Source organism: Mauremys mutica, chromosome 6 (genome assembly GCF_020497125.1).
Source record: "Mauremys mutica isolate MM-2020 ecotype Southern chromosome 6, ASM2049712v1, whole genome shotgun sequence".
Lineage (NCBI taxonomy): Eukaryota > Metazoa > Chordata > Testudines > Geoemydidae > Mauremys > Mauremys mutica.
This window is the reverse complement of record NC_059077.1, coordinates 331,350-348,250: the sequence shown is the minus strand read 5'-3', so window position 1 is coordinate 348,250 and position 16,901 is coordinate 331,350. Positions and strand designations below refer to the sequence as shown.

Below are 16,901 nucleotides of genomic sequence, written 5' to 3'. Positions count from 1 at the left end.
CACGCTGCCCCTCAGAGCCCAGACGCCTCTGGCCCAGAGCCCCAGCAGAAGCTCTGACTCTGCCCAGACAAGCTAGAGCCCCCTCCGCCCCAACCACTACAGCTGTGCTGGCTGCAGGGAGCCAGGCAGGACAGACGGGGGAGCCCGATCCAGCCCCCGAGGAGATAACAAAAGCCGCTAGGAGGAGAGCGGTACCTGTTCCGGGAGTTTTGTCCATGCTTCTCTCTGTGGCACTGTCAGGGGCGGGCGTCAGGGGGGGAACGCCGCCGTCTGTGGTGAGATACAGGGACTCAAACACACATGATCCAGGGGTCTCCCAGCACCCCCTGTGATCACCCCTCCCTCCCCCCGCCCCGGTATACCCAGCAGCTCCCCTGGAGTGCCTGCACCGAAGCCAGGAACAGCCCAAACCTGGTCCCAGCAACTCTCACCGTCTCCTCCTCCCCCGTCATCCCGTAAGCAGCCCAGAGACTCACGGAGTTCAACCTCCTGCGGCAAGGACGCGCCAAATCCTGTGCCCAGGCCATCCCTGCCCCTCATACCACCATGCAGGCAACTCTGGGCTCTTACCAGAACGCTCCCCTCTGCCCCGCCCCAAGCCCTGACATTAGCGGCCAGGCAGGAAACGTCAGTGCTCTGACTGCTGCGCCCTGTGTGTTTGGCACAAGCCTCTGTTAGGCTCGGCTTTGCCTGATTCCCTGCCGGGGACGCGGCCTCCTTTGAGACTGCATGCCCGTAGGCCAGGGGTGGGCAAACTTTGGTCCAAGGGCCACATCTGGGTATGGAAATTGTATGGTGGGCCATGAATGCTCACAAAATTGGGGGTTGGGGTGCAGGAGGGCGTGAGTGAGGGCTCCAGCTGGGGCTGTGGGCTCTGAGGTGGGGACAGAAATGAGAAGTTCAGGGTGTGGGAGGGGGCTCTGGGCTGGGGCAGGGGGTTGGGGTGCGAGAGGGGGTTAGTGGAGCAGGCTCTGAGCGGCGCATACCTCAAGCAGCTCCCAGAAGCAGCGGCATGTCCCCTCTCCGGCTCCTACGTGGAAGCACAGCCAGGCGGCTCTGCGCACTGCCCCATCTGCAGGTGCCACCCCTACAGCTTCCATTGGCCCCATTTGCTGGCCAATGGGAGCTGCGGGGGCGCCACTTGGGGCGGGGGTAGCGTGTGAAGCCCCCTGGCTGTCCCTATGTGTAGGAGCCGGAGGGGGGGATGTGCCGCTGCTTCCAGGAGCTGTGTGGAGTAAGCCCCCGACCCCGCTTCCCAGCAAGAACTCAAGGGCCGGATTAAAATGTCTGAAGGGCCAGATGTAGCCCCTAGGCCATAGTTTGCCCACCCCTGCCCTAGGCACTGCCCACAGCACCTGGGTGACAGAGACAGGGGTCTGGCTCAGACTGGGGACCTGGGCCCAGCCTGGCTGGAAGAGTCATGCTGAGCCTCAGGCTGCCATGAAGAAAGCCCTGAACCCTGCAGCAAAAGGCACCTTCCTCCCTCCCACATTCACAACCCCGAGCCAAGTTCCACACCCTGCTACAGCCTGACAGAGATGCGCAGGGCCAGGCTGGAGCCAGAGGGCACTTCTCTGGGAGGGCCTCCTCTCCCTGAGCCTGGGGAACTCTCCACCCAGCAACCAGTGGGCCAGGAACTTGCCAGAGGGAATCTGTCCCTCTGAGCTGCGGCACCTGCCCCAAAGACAACAGAGATGCATTATCTGGGCCTAGCCACCTCCCTCCCCAACCTCCAGGGCCCTTTAACATCTGAGAGCCATAGAGGCCCAAGAGTGGGTGAGTGGCTCTGAGCTGTTCCAGCAGAGCCCTGGCCCATGGATGCATGATGCACCAGGGTCCCAGCTCGTGAGCACCATCCCAGGGGGGCCGGAAGCCCGGATGCCCAGCCAGCAGAAATTAAAGAGGCACACAGGAAATGAGCCCTCAGCCATGTTACCAACGGCGTCAGCTCTCGCTGCAGTTCAGCACCTACAGCAAAGCGAGCAGAGCAAGCCCAGCCAGGCGGGCGGTGAGGGCCCAATGGCACCCACACGGCCCTGTGCTAACCATCACCACCCCCCAAGACACCATCACAAGGGGGCCTTCGTACCCCCTCAGCCAGGGCACTTGCAGAGGGAGCTGGTGCGGCCGCGAGAGACAGCCCCCCCCCACAGGGACAGAGCTGCAGGGATGCTACTCATCATCCTCTGCCATTCCCCGAGGCAGCAGCCAAGCTCTGACCGGGGTGTAGCAGACGAATCACTCGCACTGTGCCCCCAGGTGCTCAAAGCCTGGCTGGGAAAGGGGCGGGCAGACCCTAGGAGCCATGGCTGGGGCAGCTCCTGCCCTCACAATGTGCAGCGCTGGGGCCTCCTGGTATGGCCAACACGCTCAGTGCCACCACAGAGTTGCCTGGTCTCATGTGCGGCTGGAGGCAGCTCAGCCCTGGCCTGGCCATGTTCTCGGAGGCACAGGGAGTCTGGCTCCACAGTGCCTGCAGCCCATTCCCATTCCCACGTCTGCCCAAAGCCAGCGGCTCTGTCCAGACCATGGTCACTGCAGTCAAGGAGGCACTGTGGCCCATCATAGCGCCAGCCCCTTCACAGCCCCGCTCCCTGTGAGGCTGAGAGTCCCAGCTGCCATTCCCTCCAGAGCCGGTTTTAACCGGTAATGTTTGGGACGTCAGAGGAAGAGCCGGTTAGCGCGTCACCCCCACCTCCTCCTGCTGTCTCCCTGGGGCACCGGGGCTGCTGAGTGGGAGGCACTGGGAGAGCAGCCCCAGCTAAGGGGTTGCAGATGGGCTCAGCTTGGCCTGGTTTGGGGCAGCAGGACTGGCCAGAGCCCACTGGTGGTTTCGTGCTGCCCCTGTGGAGGTGGGGCACCCAGACCTTCCCCTCCTCACTGCTTCAGGGATCCGTGTTACGTCTGTGCAGATACAGATGGGACCTTATTGCTCCCAGCAGGCCCCATCAAGGCGCCTGTGGGGCAGAGTCAGGGACACGTTCTTCTCCAGTGAGTCTGCTGCCTCCTTCACGCTGGGCAGCAGCAGGATTGGCATCCCCGGGGCTTACTGAGCCCACAGCGTGTGACCCCTCTTTCTAGGGCGCCTGCACTGTCTCTCCTTGAAACCCACCCTCACCTGCACGACGTATACTGGAAGGGCGATCTCAGTGACTGCGCTTTCCAAGGCCTCCGCCGCCCTCCCTGTGCCAGGGCTCCGGCACATCCACCAGCACATGTGGTTGGTGGTGGGTCAATCGTCCGCTCTACAGGCAGTAACTGAAACTGGGCCCAAAACACTAGGACTTTGTGACACACCATGGGGCTCCGCCAGGCAAATATTTACCCAATGCAGTATCACAGGCCGTTAATGGTTCTGTTATCGCCTGGTACACACCTGCTGTATCATGCATAGGGTGGCTTTGTCTGTGGGTGAGACACTTGCTTGGCCCAGCCTCAGTTGTTGAGTGCTCCAGGAGTGGGGCAGGGAGACTGCAGCTTTCCTAGACCACTGATGGGTCAGGAAGATCAACAAGCACCTGAGCTGGGGCAGGGGTGTTCCAGGGAAGGGTTCAAAGAAGCTGAACTGACCAAGCCCTTTCCGAGGTGGGGCAGAGGATATGTCCCTGCACTGCTGGGCATAGCCAGGCCCAGAAGTGGGAGCCACAAATTACCCCTGGCCTGGAGGGTGTGTTCTGGGGTTGCAAAGAGTCCTGCTCTCCTGCAGTTCAGGCCTGGCTTTGGCTAGCAGGGCTGGGGACATGCAGAGAAGCACCCGAACGCCTGGTCCCGAAGGGAGCTGGCAAAAACTGCAAACAACTTGCTGTGACTATTTGTTCAGACACATTCCTTTTGTGCCCTGCTGGCACGTCAGCTGTGAGGCCAGGACAGAGCAGGCCATGGAGACCAAGCTGCCTCTCCCCACAGGTCAGGTTAGCAGTGAGGCCCATTGCATTGTTGTGGCCCCACCGCTTGCTGGCACTTGCTTACAGGAGCTATTCCTTCCTGAAACACCAGTGTCCTGGTTCTGCTCTGCCAGGCGTGTCTGTGTCAGTGTGGCATGCAGCAGAGAATCGCCCAGCCCCATCCCACAGCTCCTTACCAGGTAGCGGGACCTGCCTTGGGCTGAGGGATGCCTGGAAACTCGCTAGGACTTTCCGTCCGTGCAGGCGCTGGGTTAGCCGGAAGTTGTTCTGCAGGTCCGTGTCATCGTCTCCCTGCAGCGTGGTCTCCAGCAGCGAGATCTGAAGAGGGAGGGTTGAACGGAGTCACTAAGCTGCCCCTGGGATCCTCATGAACGCAGCCATCCTCGATGCCCTGGTGCGAGGGGGGCTGGCTTCAGGAAGTCTCTGGGGGCCTACGGGATGCCCCCACCCATTGCTGGTGCTGGCACGCAGCTCCTAGCATGACAGGAGTGGCAGAGCCACCTGCAGACAGTCCCACCCACTCCCAAGAGGAGAAAAGGAGGCCCTCACCCCCCGGACGGACCTGCTCCTTGGACAGCAGCACCGTCTGGCTGAAGACAGTCCAGTTCACCGTCTGGTAGCAGGGAGGGGTGGTCAGAGAGCCGCTGTAGCGGTAATAGCGGCCTAGGTTGGCGGGCAGCAACCCTTCAATATTGAATCCAGCCACAGTCGTTTCCTTGCCTGGAAGATAAAAAACACTGCCTGTGCTCTAGAGCACCGTGTCTCCATGCTCTAGAACACAGAGACAGCACAATCTAGAGCAGCACCGCTCCGTGGACTAGAGCACAGCAACAATCGAGAGCTCCACAGGCCCCTGGGGATCCGAATTTGGGCAGCATGATCCTGGGCAGCACGTCCCCAGGAGCCAACACCCAGAGAGGGTGAGCTGTCACTGCAGGAACTGACCCTTGGTTTCACTGGAGAAGCACAGTGCCCTGGCCAGGCACAGCCAGTCTGTACAAGCCCTGGATGGACGAGCCTAAGGTGCTAGGGAAGCCATGTCATTGGGACAGGTGCAGAGTGGGAGTCCGGGGAATCCGGAGGGATGAGGCAGGAATCCCTGAAAGGCCTCTGCTGAGCTGGCCACTCATTGCCTGGCTGTCTCACAGGAGCTGCCTGCCTCTGTCTGTCTGGCATGCACCGGCCTCTCCATGCAGCAGGCAGCTCACTGCTGCCCCTGGCTGGCCCCATGGTGGGCATTAGGCGCACAAGGGCTTTACCTTCCTCTTGGACCTCGTGAAGTTGCTCAAGCAGAGGCTGATAGTGCACGTTGTCCTCTGGCCCAACCTGTAACACAGAGACTCAGCAGGTGTGAGAGCACAGGGCCAGGAAGGGCAAGTCTCCTGCCTATTGAGCCTGAGTCACAGCAGGGGCGCTCTGAAAATGGGACTAATCTCACTGTCACAGGCAGAGGAGTGACCCGTGACCTCCCTGACTGACCTGGCTGGGGTCAGGGCATCCCCCAGCACGGCCCTGACACCCCCTGACCAGGATCAAAGCATGAACCCTACCACTGACCAGCGATTAGAGCATCCCCTAACCTCACCTGGACCAGTGCACAGAGCACTCTCTGCCTCCCACCACAAGCATGGCCCTGCAATTGGGGCATGTCCCGTCTCCGCGCTGGGATGGCCCAATTGTCAGGGCATTCCTCCCTCCCAGACAGCCCCTGCCCTCCACTGCCCCTATTCTCCTCCACCCCAGAACTGCCTATGCCCTCTCAGTCCTCGCCTACCCTGCCACACCCAGCCCAGTGATCAGAGCATCCCTGCCTGGCACTGCCCCCACCCCACCTTCCCAGGGACTGCCCCATTGGCATCACCTGCAGGAAAGCTGCCAGCACTGCTAGGCCACCGGGTTTTTTCATTGCCTCTTTGATGCTGCCACAGCTGGGGTTGTAATAAACCATATGGATCTGGAATCAAAGCACAGAACCCCCTGAGGCTCCATTGTGCCATGGGCGAGTGCTGGACCTCCCAGCCCTGCACCGGTCCCAGTGTGACTCCAGCCCCAGCACTAGGACCTCTCCATTAGCAGTGCCTGGGTCTTGGTCACATGGCCAGAGCCCCCCACTCAGCACCAGGCAAGCTCCCCAAACCATTTTATGGTGGCCCGAGAGTGCTGCTGCTGCCAGCCCCTGCTGCCCCAAGAGCCCTGCCACCAGCCTCCCCCTGGTTTCTGCACATGGGTCAGGGCTGAAGGTCGTCTCCCTGGTGCCCATCTAGCTGGGGCAGCAGCAATCTGGCAGCCAGCTCCAACTCCTGTCCTCCCTGATGTACTGGGCCCTGGCGGCTGCGTGCGAACAGCAACACGGGGAGGGTGGGTAGAACCAGCTAGGAACCAGACCCAGGCAGCAAACACCTCTGCGTATGAGACAACAGTCCCAGGAGCTCTCTGACCACACAGCTCTGGGCTGGTGCCAAGGACGAGGGCACAGCGAGCTGTCCCCACTCCCAAGCCCTCACATGCCAGGGAGCGGGCCAGAGTGCTGGGGAAAAGCTGAATCATCCTCCAGCACAAGGCAGCCTGCACTGGGGAGCTCTGCGTTGCCCCCTCCTTAGGGCCTAGGTCCCCTGGGGTAGCTTGTGCCCCCACCCCCGGGCACATCCTAGGGCAATTTTAAAGGGGGCTGTGATGGGCCCTGGACTTGGGGGGCGGGTGGGCTCCCTGTGCCCCAGCACCTGGTTAGCGCCAGGGCAGTCTGGCTGCAGAGCAGGATGGATTGTTTATCCTGTACACAGAGTGTGTGGGTCCGTCCCCGTGCTGTGCACTGGGTGCCTGGCTCCAGGCCATTCTCTCCCCACCCCCGCCCTGCTGGCACAATGTCCCTTCCATGGGGGAATTTTGCCTCATTTACCCTCTGCTTCCATGTTTCAGGCTGTGTCATAAACTCTGCTTTTATTTCAGTTGCTCAGCCCTAGGCACATGATGCCTCCCTCTGGGTTCCTGGGCACTGGGCACTTGACCTGTGCCCTCAGAGGGTCTGAGCCAAGAGCAGAGACTGGCCGGAGCACTCCGCTGAGGGCAAAGGGGTGGCAGCCTCCCGGCCAATGGAGCTGCAGCGTGCACAAAGGGCAGCCAGTGACCTGGGGGTGCCACATCCGCCTCAGGGCACCAGCCCTTCACGCTGTGCAGACAGCTGGAGCAGGTGGGACTGATGTGATCACAGCCAATAACTGAGGCACACCTGGGGAGCAGCAGGCAAGAGGGGAAGGCCCACGACGAATCTTTACCTCCCCATCATAGCGGCGTCCATCCACGGTGTGTTCTGAGCCAGGCCCTTCCGGGGAGCCCCAGTGCAGGTGCAGCTGCATAGCTCTGTACTCCTGTGGGTAGCCGCTGGCAATAGTCAGAGAGCCAGGCAGCCGAAGGACAACTGCAGGGGTGAGGGAGTGAAGGGGTAGAGAAGTCAGAGGGGGGCTCTGAACCAGGCGGAGTCAGAGTGGGGCTCTGGCACCAGGCGGAGACGTGTGTTATGGAAAATAGTCCATGTGGTTTAATGGAAAACAGGTCCTAACAAACAAACTGATTTCATTCTTTGGTGCAATTAGGAGTTTGGTTAATAGAGGGAACGGTAGAGATGTAACATACGGAGACACTGGAACTTAAAAACAGCACTATACAGTAGCAATAGAGCACATTAAATGGATTATGCTCCGGCTAACCAACAGCTCTCAAAAAACAGCTTCCAATGGGGAATCCGCACTGATCAGGGGAGTCTAGAGTGAGGTTCTGCAGGGATCAGTTCAAGGCCTGACACTATTCAAGAGTTTCACTAACGCTCTGGCAGCAAGTCACGGCTGATGGCACAAAGATCGGCAAAACGATAAGGATGAGAACAGGGCAGCCACACAGACCAATCTGGATCACTTGGTAAGCTGGGTCCATTCGAACAAAATGTGCTTTAATGCAGCCAAATGTCAAGGTATACATCTAAGAACAAGGAATCCAGACTATATGTCCTGGGAAGCAGCGACTCTGAAAAGGATTTAGGGATTACAGTGCACCAGCAACTCAACAGGAGCTGCCACTGCAACACTGTGGGACAAGGGGCTAATGAGGGTATTAGCAAAGAGCAGGGAGGTGCCTTTATCCCTGTATATGGCATTGGTGATACTGCTACTGGAACTTGGGTCCAGTTCTGGGGTCCAAATTTAAAAATTAGAGAGGGTGAAGAAAAGATCTATAAAAATGAGTTGAGTGCTACAGAAAATGTCTCCTAGTGAGAGACCTCCATCTGTTTAATCAAAAAGGAGATTGAGCGGTGAATCGATTATGCTGTAGGGTTTGTCTACAGCACAGGAACACTCAGGAAACTAATGCTTAAAGTGGATTAGTTAAACCCCTGTGTGGACACTCTGAATCAGAATTAAAGTGAACTAAACAAAACTGAAAAAAGGCCACGCTAATTCTGAATAAGAGCATCCACACAGGAGTTCAAGGCAGTTTAACTAATCCACTTTAAATTCATACCTTTGGCTAATTCAGATTAATTTTCCTGCATGTTCCCATGTACACAAACCCTTATTTACCGAAGTACCTTAGCCCTAAGTACCTTCCTGGGAAGAAAATAACAGGTTCTAAGGGCTCTTTACTCTAGCAGAGAAAGGCAGAACAAGAACCGATGGCTAGGAGCTGAAAACACATGAATTCAAATTAGAAATTAGGCACAAATTTGGAAGAATTTTTTTAACGTGATTAAGACCTGGCACACACTGCCAGAGACAATGCTGGACTCCCTGTCTCTGACATCTTCAAGCCTGGCTGCCTTTCTGGAAGCTGCTTTAGCCAAACACAAGTTCTGGGGCTCAGAGCAGGGGACTGTGGTGGGATTCAAGGGCATATGCCACAGAGCAGGTCAGACTAGGGATCTGATTGTCCCTTCTGGCCTTGGAATCCAGGAATCTATGAAACTCTAGGACAGTCAGGGAACCTTCACTGGGAGGGGCAGAAGCAGAACAGTGAGCCCAGAGCTTACCCAGACCTGGCACCCCAGTGGGGCCTGCTGGGGGAGACTGGAACTGTAAAACCAGGAGTTTCCCCCACAGCCAGCGCTCCTGCTGGGAGAGACCAGGATGGAGTGGCTGGGAGCTCCCCCCACAGCCAGCGCTCCTGCCCCCTCCTCACAGCGCCCCCTGCTGGGAGAGGCTGGGACTGGAGTGGCCAGGAGCTCCCCCCACAGCCAGCGCTCCTGCCCCCTCCTCACAGTGCCCCCTGCTGGGAGAGGCTGGGACTGGAGTAGCTGGAAGCTCCCCTAGGGTTGCCATCTTTCTAATCCAGGGATGGCCAACCTGTGGCTCCGGAGCCACATGCAGCTCTTCAGAAGTTAATATGCGGCTCCTTGTATAGACACCGACTCTGGGGCCGGAGCTACAGGCGCCAACTTTCCAATGTGCCGGGGGAGGGGGAGACGGGGGGCTCACTGCTCAACCCCTGGCTCTGCCACAGGCCCGGCCCCCACTCCACCCCTTCCTGCCCCTTCCCCTGAGCCTGCCGCGCACTCGCTCCTCCCCCTCGCCCCCAGAGCCTCCTGCCACCATGAAACAGCTGATCGGGAGGTGCGGGGAGGGAGGGAGGGGGAGGCGCTGATCGGTGGGGCTGCTGGTGGTGGGAGGATCTGGAAGCAGGCTGTGGGGAGCTGATGGGGGGCTGCTGACGTATTACTGTGGCTCTTTGGCAATGTACATTGGTAAATTCTGGCTCCTTCTCAGGCTCAGGTTGGCCACCCCTGTTCTAATTACACAAAACTGAACACCCTAGCTCTGCCCCTGTCCTTGCCCTGAGGCCCTGCCCCCATCCCGCCCCTTCCCCAAGGCCCTGCCCCTCCACTTACTACAGTCCCCCGCCCTCAGTGGCTCGCTCTCCCGCACCCTCACTCACTGGGCTGGGGCAGGGGGTTGGGGTGCAGGAGCGGGTAAGGGCTCTAACTGGGGGTGCGGCTCCAAGGTGGGGCCAGAAATTAGGGGTTCAGGGTTCAGGAGGGGGCTCTGGGCTGGGGCACGGAATTAGGGTGCAGGAAGGGGTGACAGGCTCTGGCTGGGGGTGCAGGCTCTGGGGTGGGTTCAGAAATGAGAGGTTTGGGGTGCAGGAGAGGGGCAGAGGGTGGGGTGTGGGGGGGACATGAGGGGCTCTCACTTGTGGTGCGGGCTCTGGGGTGGAGCCGGGGATGAGAGGTTTGGGGTGCAGGAGGGGGCTGTGGGTTTGGGAGGGCTCAGGGCCGGGGCAGGGGGGTTGGGGCTCATGGCTGAGACTCAGGGCTTACCTCCCGTGGCTTCTGGGGGTCAGCAGTCTCCCTGCCTGTCCTGGCACTGTGCTGTGCCCCAGAAGCGGCCAGCAGGTCCAGCTCCTAGGTGGAGGGGGGACCAGGAGGCTCCACGCGCTGCTCTCGCCCCCAGGCACTGCTCCCCCAGCTCCCATTGGCCGTGGTTCCCAGCCAATGGGGGTGGGGACCCAGTGCTCGGGGTAGGGGCAGCACGCGGAGCCCCATGCCACCCCCCCCCACTAGAAGCCGGATCTGCTGGCCACTCCCGGGGCCCAGCGTGGTGCCAGGACAGGAAGGGACTAGCCTGCCTTAGCCCAGCAGCCCAGTCAGTGGTGCTGACTGGAGCCACCAAGGTCCCTTTTCGACTGGGCGTTCCGGTCGACAACCGGACACCTGGCAACCCTAAGCTCCCCCAACAGCCAGCACCCTGCCCCACTCCCGAGAGTGCCCCCTGCTGGCAGAGGCCAGGGCTGGAGTAGCTGGGAGCCGCCCCCAGCCAGCGCCCTGCCCCACTCCCGAGAGCACCCCCTGCTGGCAGAGGCCAGGGCTGGAGTAGCTGGGAGTCCCCCCCCCGCCAAGCCAGCTCCCTGCCTCACTCCTTAGTGCGCCCCCTGCTGGCAGAGGCTGGGACTGGAGTAACTGGGAGCCCCGCCCCCAGCCAGCGCCCTGCCCCACTCCTTAGAGCACCCCCCCCCCGCTGGCAGAGGCCAGGGCTGGAGTAGCTGAGAACCCCCCAGCGAGTGCTCCTGCCCCACTCCCCACAGCACCCCCTGCTGGAAGAGGCCGGGACTAATCTATGAGAAATGTCTCAAAATATCCTGCCTCATCTGAGCATCCTGTGACGCGAGTGCCACGCCCTGTGAGCCCAGCACACACAGCTCAGCCCCTGGCACTGACCTGTGTGGCCGTTGTTCATTAGGCTGAGCTGCTCACTGGGGTCCAGGTTGTAACCCGCCAGCACAACAGGCTGCAGTTCACGGCTGAAGATTGTGGAATTGGTGTCAATATTGATGGGAGACTGCATCTGCCCACCGCAGAATGGGAACTCCAACTGCCACTCGTCCTTATCTGTGCGGGGAAGAGAGAGACACGTGGGAGAGCCTGTGGGGTGAGGGAGCCTGCCGGGGAAGAGGAGGGTGCCGAAGGACTCCGGGCCCACCAGCAGAGGCTGAAGCACTCACGGGATGGTGATGTTAGAGGTCTGAGCGAACCAGGGGCCTGTGGGGAGCTCAGCTGCAAACACTGATCCTTCCTGACAAGCGTGTGCCACTGGGATTGTGCTGGCCACTCAGTGGCCTGGGTGCAGCACTGTGTGTTTATTCCCACTCAGTCTGTCTCGCTGACGGCCACTTACCCCTGAATTTTACCCTGGAGTGGTGGGGGAGGGGGAATGGATAGTACAACCATCCTCTCGCCCCGCCTTGTGGTACCTGCCCTGAGCATAGTGCATTGGGATGCTGCTCCCCTGCGCTAGCTCCCTCCAGATTTGCTCAGAAGCCTTTGCAGGCGCAGCACTGCGCTGCTGCTTCCTGCCCAGACAGAAGCTGATGGCCAGGGCCTGCTCTGCCAGCAGACTGTGCTGGGCTCAGAAGCTGCTGGAATCTCTGTGCAGCTGTCACATGACAGGGCTCTGCGCACGGTGCACTGCCAGGAGCATCTATTTTAAGGAGCAGCTGTGAGAAGACGATTTACAGCCTGATCCTGGCAGAGAGAGAGACACGCTCCTGGCGCAGCTGTGCTGCTCCCTCCCTGTCGCTAAGCGTGCACTTGGCTGCCGTGCCCTTCATGGCCCTTTCAGAGGCAGCCTGGCTGGCCAGGTCAGAGACATGAGGCAAAACTGCTAATGCAAGTCACATGTGGACTTAGGAGGAGAAGGACCTAGGAGTCCTGGTTGATCGTAGGATGACTATGAGTAGGCAATGTGATGTGGCCGTTAAAAAAGCTAATGCGGTCTTGGGATGCATTATGCGAGGTATTTCTAGTAGAGATAAGGAGGTGCTAGTCCCGTTATATAAGGCGTTGGTGAGACCTCATTTGGAGTATTGTGTGCAATTTTGGTCTCCCATGTTTAAGAAGGATGAATTCAAACTGGAACGGGTACAAAGAAGGGCCACTAGAATGATCCAAGGAATGGAAAGCCTGTCGTATGAAAGGAGACTTGAGGAGCTCGGTTTGTTTTCCTTAACCAAAAGAAGGATAAGAGGAGATATGATTGCACTCTTTAAATATATCAGAGGGATAAATACCAGGGAAGGAGAGGAATTATTTCAGCTCAGTGCTAATGTGGACACGAGGACAAACGGATATAAATTGTCAGTCAGGAAATTTAGGCTTGAAATTAGACGAAGGTTTCTAACCATCAGGGGAGTGCAATACTGGAACAGCCTACCGAGGGAAATAGTGGGGGCGAAGGACCTCCATGACTTTAAGATTAAGCTAGATAAGTTTATGGAGGAGATGGTATGATAGGATAACGGGCTTAGTCAATAGGTCAATTAAGTGCCACACTGGTAAATAGTACAATGGGTCAATAATATGATATTCTTAACCTTTTTCCAGAGGGTATGGCTGGAGAGTCTTGCCCGCATGCTCGGGGTTCAGCTGACCGCCATATTTGGGGTCGGGAAGGAATTTTCCTCCAGGGTAGATTGGCAGTGGCCCTGGAGGTTTTTCGCCTTCCTCCGAAGCATGGGGCAGGGGTCGCTTGCTAAAGGAGTGGGTGGATCGGCTTATGTGGCCTGCATCTTGCAGGAGGTCAGACTAGATGATCATAATGGTCCCTTCTGATCTTGAATTCTATGATTCTATGATGTGGGGGAGAAACATGCAGCAGCAGAGCTATGGCCATGAATGGAAACATGCTGGTGGCTCTGTGGGCAACAGGACTTCACTGCACAGTGAGTAGCACCAGGAACTCAAAGGTGGCACCAGAGAGCAAGCCCCATCTCTTCCACGTGCACACAGCCGGGCAACACAGGGACCTGCATCCATGGCCAAACATGTTCATGTACACATGAAGCCCTTGTGTGTGCATGAGAGCGAGACAGACAGAGCCATGTCTCTGTGTGCGTCTACAGGGGCTGTGCCCAAAGACACATAAGAACATAAGAACATAAGAACATAAGAAAGGCCGTACCGGGTCACATTTTAGTTGCGTCTACAGGAGCTGTGCCCGAAGACACCCGTGTCCATGTGCGTCTACAGGAGCTGTGCCCAAAGACACACGTGTCCGTGTGCGTCTACAGGAGCTGTGCCCAAAGACACACATGTCCGTGTGCATCTACAGGAGCTGTGCCCAAAGACACCCGTGTCCATGTGCATCTACAGGAGCTGTGCCCGAAGACACCCGTGTCCGTGTGCGTCTGCAGGGGCTATGCCCGAAGACACCCGTTTCCGTGTGCGTCTACAGGGGCTGTGCCCAAAGACACACATGTCCGTGTGTGTCTACAGGGGCTGTGCCCGAAGACACCCGTTTCCGTGTGCGTCTACAGGGGCTGTGCCCAAAGACACCTATATCCGTGCGCGTCTACAGGGGCTGTGCCCGAAGACACCCGTTTCCGTGTGCGTCTACAGGTGTTGTGCCCGAAGACACCACTTCTGGGGGACCCTTGGCCAGCATAGCCCTGCCTAGGCACATGTCTGCTTTAAGACCTGTTAGGCTGCGCATGTTGGATTTGACCCAATATTATTTTTGGCTGGGTTACTTTTGCTATTCCTTATTCTTGGATTTTGAATGCCTATAAAGGTTTCTGGGTTTCCCTGCTGGGGCTCAGTAAATGGGATCTTTCTTTTATTGGTAGAGCCCTGCATGGGAGTAGGGTAGAGCCCTGCAGAGGGACACAGGTCCCGCAGGACATGCTGCCATGCTAGCGGGAGCAGCATGTTTAAAAGTCCTGTGCAGGGCTCTAGCTGGAAGCAGAGGTACTGGTGTCACAGGTTGCTCCTAGTTACCCCAGTACAAGGTTTAGCTGGAGCTCCTAAGGAGGAACAGGTTAGGCTGAGCACCTGGGGGACATTTTGGGTGAGCGCTGGGGGAGGAGTAGAGAAGGGTGGCTCCCACAGAGCACAATTCATGGTGCGTATTGCTAGGCAGAGTGGCTCAGAGTGAGTGCCCGGGGAACTGTTCAGGGCACACACCTGGGAAGAAGATTTATGGTGAATGCCAATGGCTTGGTTTAGGGTGAACACCCCAGGAGGAGCAATTAAGGGGAAACACCCAGGGAATGATTCAGCGTGAGCACGTGGGGAGCAGTACTTTAGGGTGAATGCTGGACGAATGTTTTTTGAGTGAATCCCAGAGATGGAGCAATTGAGAGTGAACCCTCACTGAACGGTTTAGGGCAGGGACCAAGGGAGGAGCGGTGTAGGCAAACAGTCAATGAACAGGTGTAAGCATCCAGAGAGGAACAATGTCAGGTGAAACCATTGGGGAATCATTTAGGGGCGCACCTGAGAAGAGAGCTTTACAATGGACACCCAGGGACGAGTATTAAGGGCAGAGAAGTTTGGGGTGGACACTTAGGGAGCTGTTTAGCAGGAGCACCCAGGGAACAGGGTAGGATGAGCATGTAGGGAAGAGCCTGGGGATTGTGTTAGGAGAATTTGAGAGTGAGTAGCCAGGGAGGAAGTATTTAGGGGGGCGTGAGAGGCGACCGGCTTAGGCAGACCACTTGGAGAGGTGCAGTTAGCGTGAGCACAGCGAAGAGCGGTAGGGCGGCCTCATGGGACAGCATTTACATGTTCCTTCCCTAATGGAGTGAAGTAGAGTAAGCAGACCAGCGGCCTGGTTTAGGATGAATACCCAGGAACTGGTTTAAAGTGAGCACAGAGGAGACTTACTCTGGTTCTCCATGGGTGTCTACCCTGAACATTTCCACCCCCGGTGCTTATCCTGATCGACTGCTTCACCCATGTGCTCAGCCTTCACTGTTCCCTTTCTGGGCACGTACCCTGGACTGTTCCCCCATGGAGCTCACCCTCCCTTGAACCCCTGCCCCAGTGGTCCCACTGGTGCTCACTTAATAGACATGCTCCCTGGGCAGGGCTGTCCCTGTGGGGGTGCGGGGCCCGGGTCATAGGGCAGAGTTTCTATCTGCCAGGTGGTGCCCCCACCGGCTCTACCCAGGCCCATCCCCTACTCCACCTCTTCCCCCAAGGCCCCACTTCTGACCTGCCTCTTCCCACCCCGCCCCACCCTTCCCCACCCATTTCTGCCCCTCCCCAATTTCTGCCCCTCCCCCATTCTGCCAGGGGCGAAACATCTGATCCACGGTAGGCACTGGGAGGGAGGGGGAGGCGCTGATCAGCAGGGCCCGCTGGCAAGCAGGAGGCACTGCAGGGAGGGGGAGGTTGGTGGGGGTGGCTCCTCCTCACGAAGCACGGGGGCCCCCAAAGCGTAGGGCCTGGAGCAGTTGCCCGATTTGCCATACCCTAGGGAGGGCTCTGTCTCTGGGTGCTTCCCCAGCCCCCTTCGCGCCAAGTGCTCACCTTCAATAATTATTGCCCATGTGCTAATCCTAAACGGTTGCTCTGAAGGAGACTCCCCAGTGTGCTCATGCTAAACTATTGCCTTGCAGGAGATAATTTAAACTCTCGTCCCCTGGAGCTCACTCTAAACCCTTCGCCCCACCCCACTCCTCGCCACGTTTCCCCCACCCCACTCTCCACAGCTATTCCCCTTTGGCAGCTCCCGTGCTTTATCCCCACAAGCTGCCCACACTCCCACTTAGTATCATGCTGCCCTCGCACACAGGCAAACCCCATGAGCTGGGATGCGGCAGCACGTCGCAGGCTGTCACCGTTTGCAAATAGCTCAGTACAACCTGGTGCTGTGAAGCATGAGTAAAGCCACTGTGAGCTCACGCACCCGGGTGTTGGCCAACACGGCTCAGCGCCGCACCCAACGCCCCCCTTAGCGCTAACAGGCCTTTGGCCAACATGGCTCGGCGCCGCACCCAACGCCCCCCTTAGCGCTAACAGGCCTTTGGCCAACATGGCTCGGCGCCACACCCAACGCCCCCCCCCCCTTAGTGCTAACGGGCCTTTGGCCAACACGGCTCGGCACCGCACCGAACACCCTTCTTACCACTAACGGGCCTTTGGCCAACACGGCTCTGCGCTGCACCAAACGCCCCCCGTAGCGCTAACGGGCCTTTGGCCAACACAGCTCGGCGCCACTCCGAACAGCCCCTTAGTGCTAACGGACCTTTGGCCAACACAGTTCGGCACTGCACCGAACAGCCCCTTAGCGCTAACGGGCCTTTGACCAACACAGCTCGGCGCCACTCCGAACAGCCCCTTAGTGCTAACGGACCTTTGGCCAACACAGTTCGGCACTGCACCGAACACCCCTCTTACCACTAATGGGCCTTTGGCCAACACGGCTCTGCGCCGCACCGAACGCCCCCTTAGCGCTAACGGTCCTTTGGCCAACACAGCTCAGCGCTGCACAGATCACACCCCCTTAGCGCTAACGGGCCTTTGGCCAACACAGCTCGGCACCACACCGAACACCCCCCTTAGCACTAACGGTCCTTTGGCCAACATGGCTCAGCACTGCACTGAACACCCCCTTAGCGCTAATGGGCCTTTGGCCAACACAGATCGGCTCTGCTCTGAACACCCCCTTAGCACTAATGGGCCTTTGGCCAACATGGCTCAGCGCCGCACTGAACACCCCCTTAGCGCTAATGGGC

At 58.6% G+C, this 16,901-nt stretch overlaps 1 protein-coding gene and 1 long non-coding RNA gene across 3 annotated transcripts in view; one reads left to right on the top strand and one right to left on the bottom strand.

Moving 5' to 3' along the window:
• Positions 1-16,901, bottom strand: part of CA9 (carbonic anhydrase 9) — a 39,534-nt gene that overhangs the window by 7,746 nt on the left and 14,887 nt on the right. For both annotated transcript variants that reach the window (XM_045022387.1, XM_045022389.1), the window contains exons 3-9: positions 11,104-11,274; positions 7,178-7,320; positions 5,767-5,859; positions 5,165-5,231; positions 4,468-4,625; positions 4,082-4,223; positions 196-270 (exon numbers count right to left, since the gene is read on the bottom strand). In XM_045022387.1, coding sequence (XP_044878322.1) covers positions 196-270; positions 4,082-4,223; positions 4,468-4,625; positions 5,165-5,231; positions 5,767-5,859; positions 7,178-7,320; positions 11,104-11,274 — 849 coding nt within the window. The remainder of the gene's footprint in view (positions 1-195; positions 271-4,081; positions 4,224-4,467; positions 4,626-5,164; positions 5,232-5,766; positions 5,860-7,177; positions 7,321-11,103; positions 11,275-16,901) is intronic.
• LOC123373373 lies at positions 4,707-13,693 on the top strand. Its single transcript, XR_006580692.1, has 3 exons — positions 4,707-4,825; positions 7,630-7,817; positions 13,370-13,693. It is a non-coding gene; the product is annotated as an uncharacterized LOC123373373 (long non-coding RNA).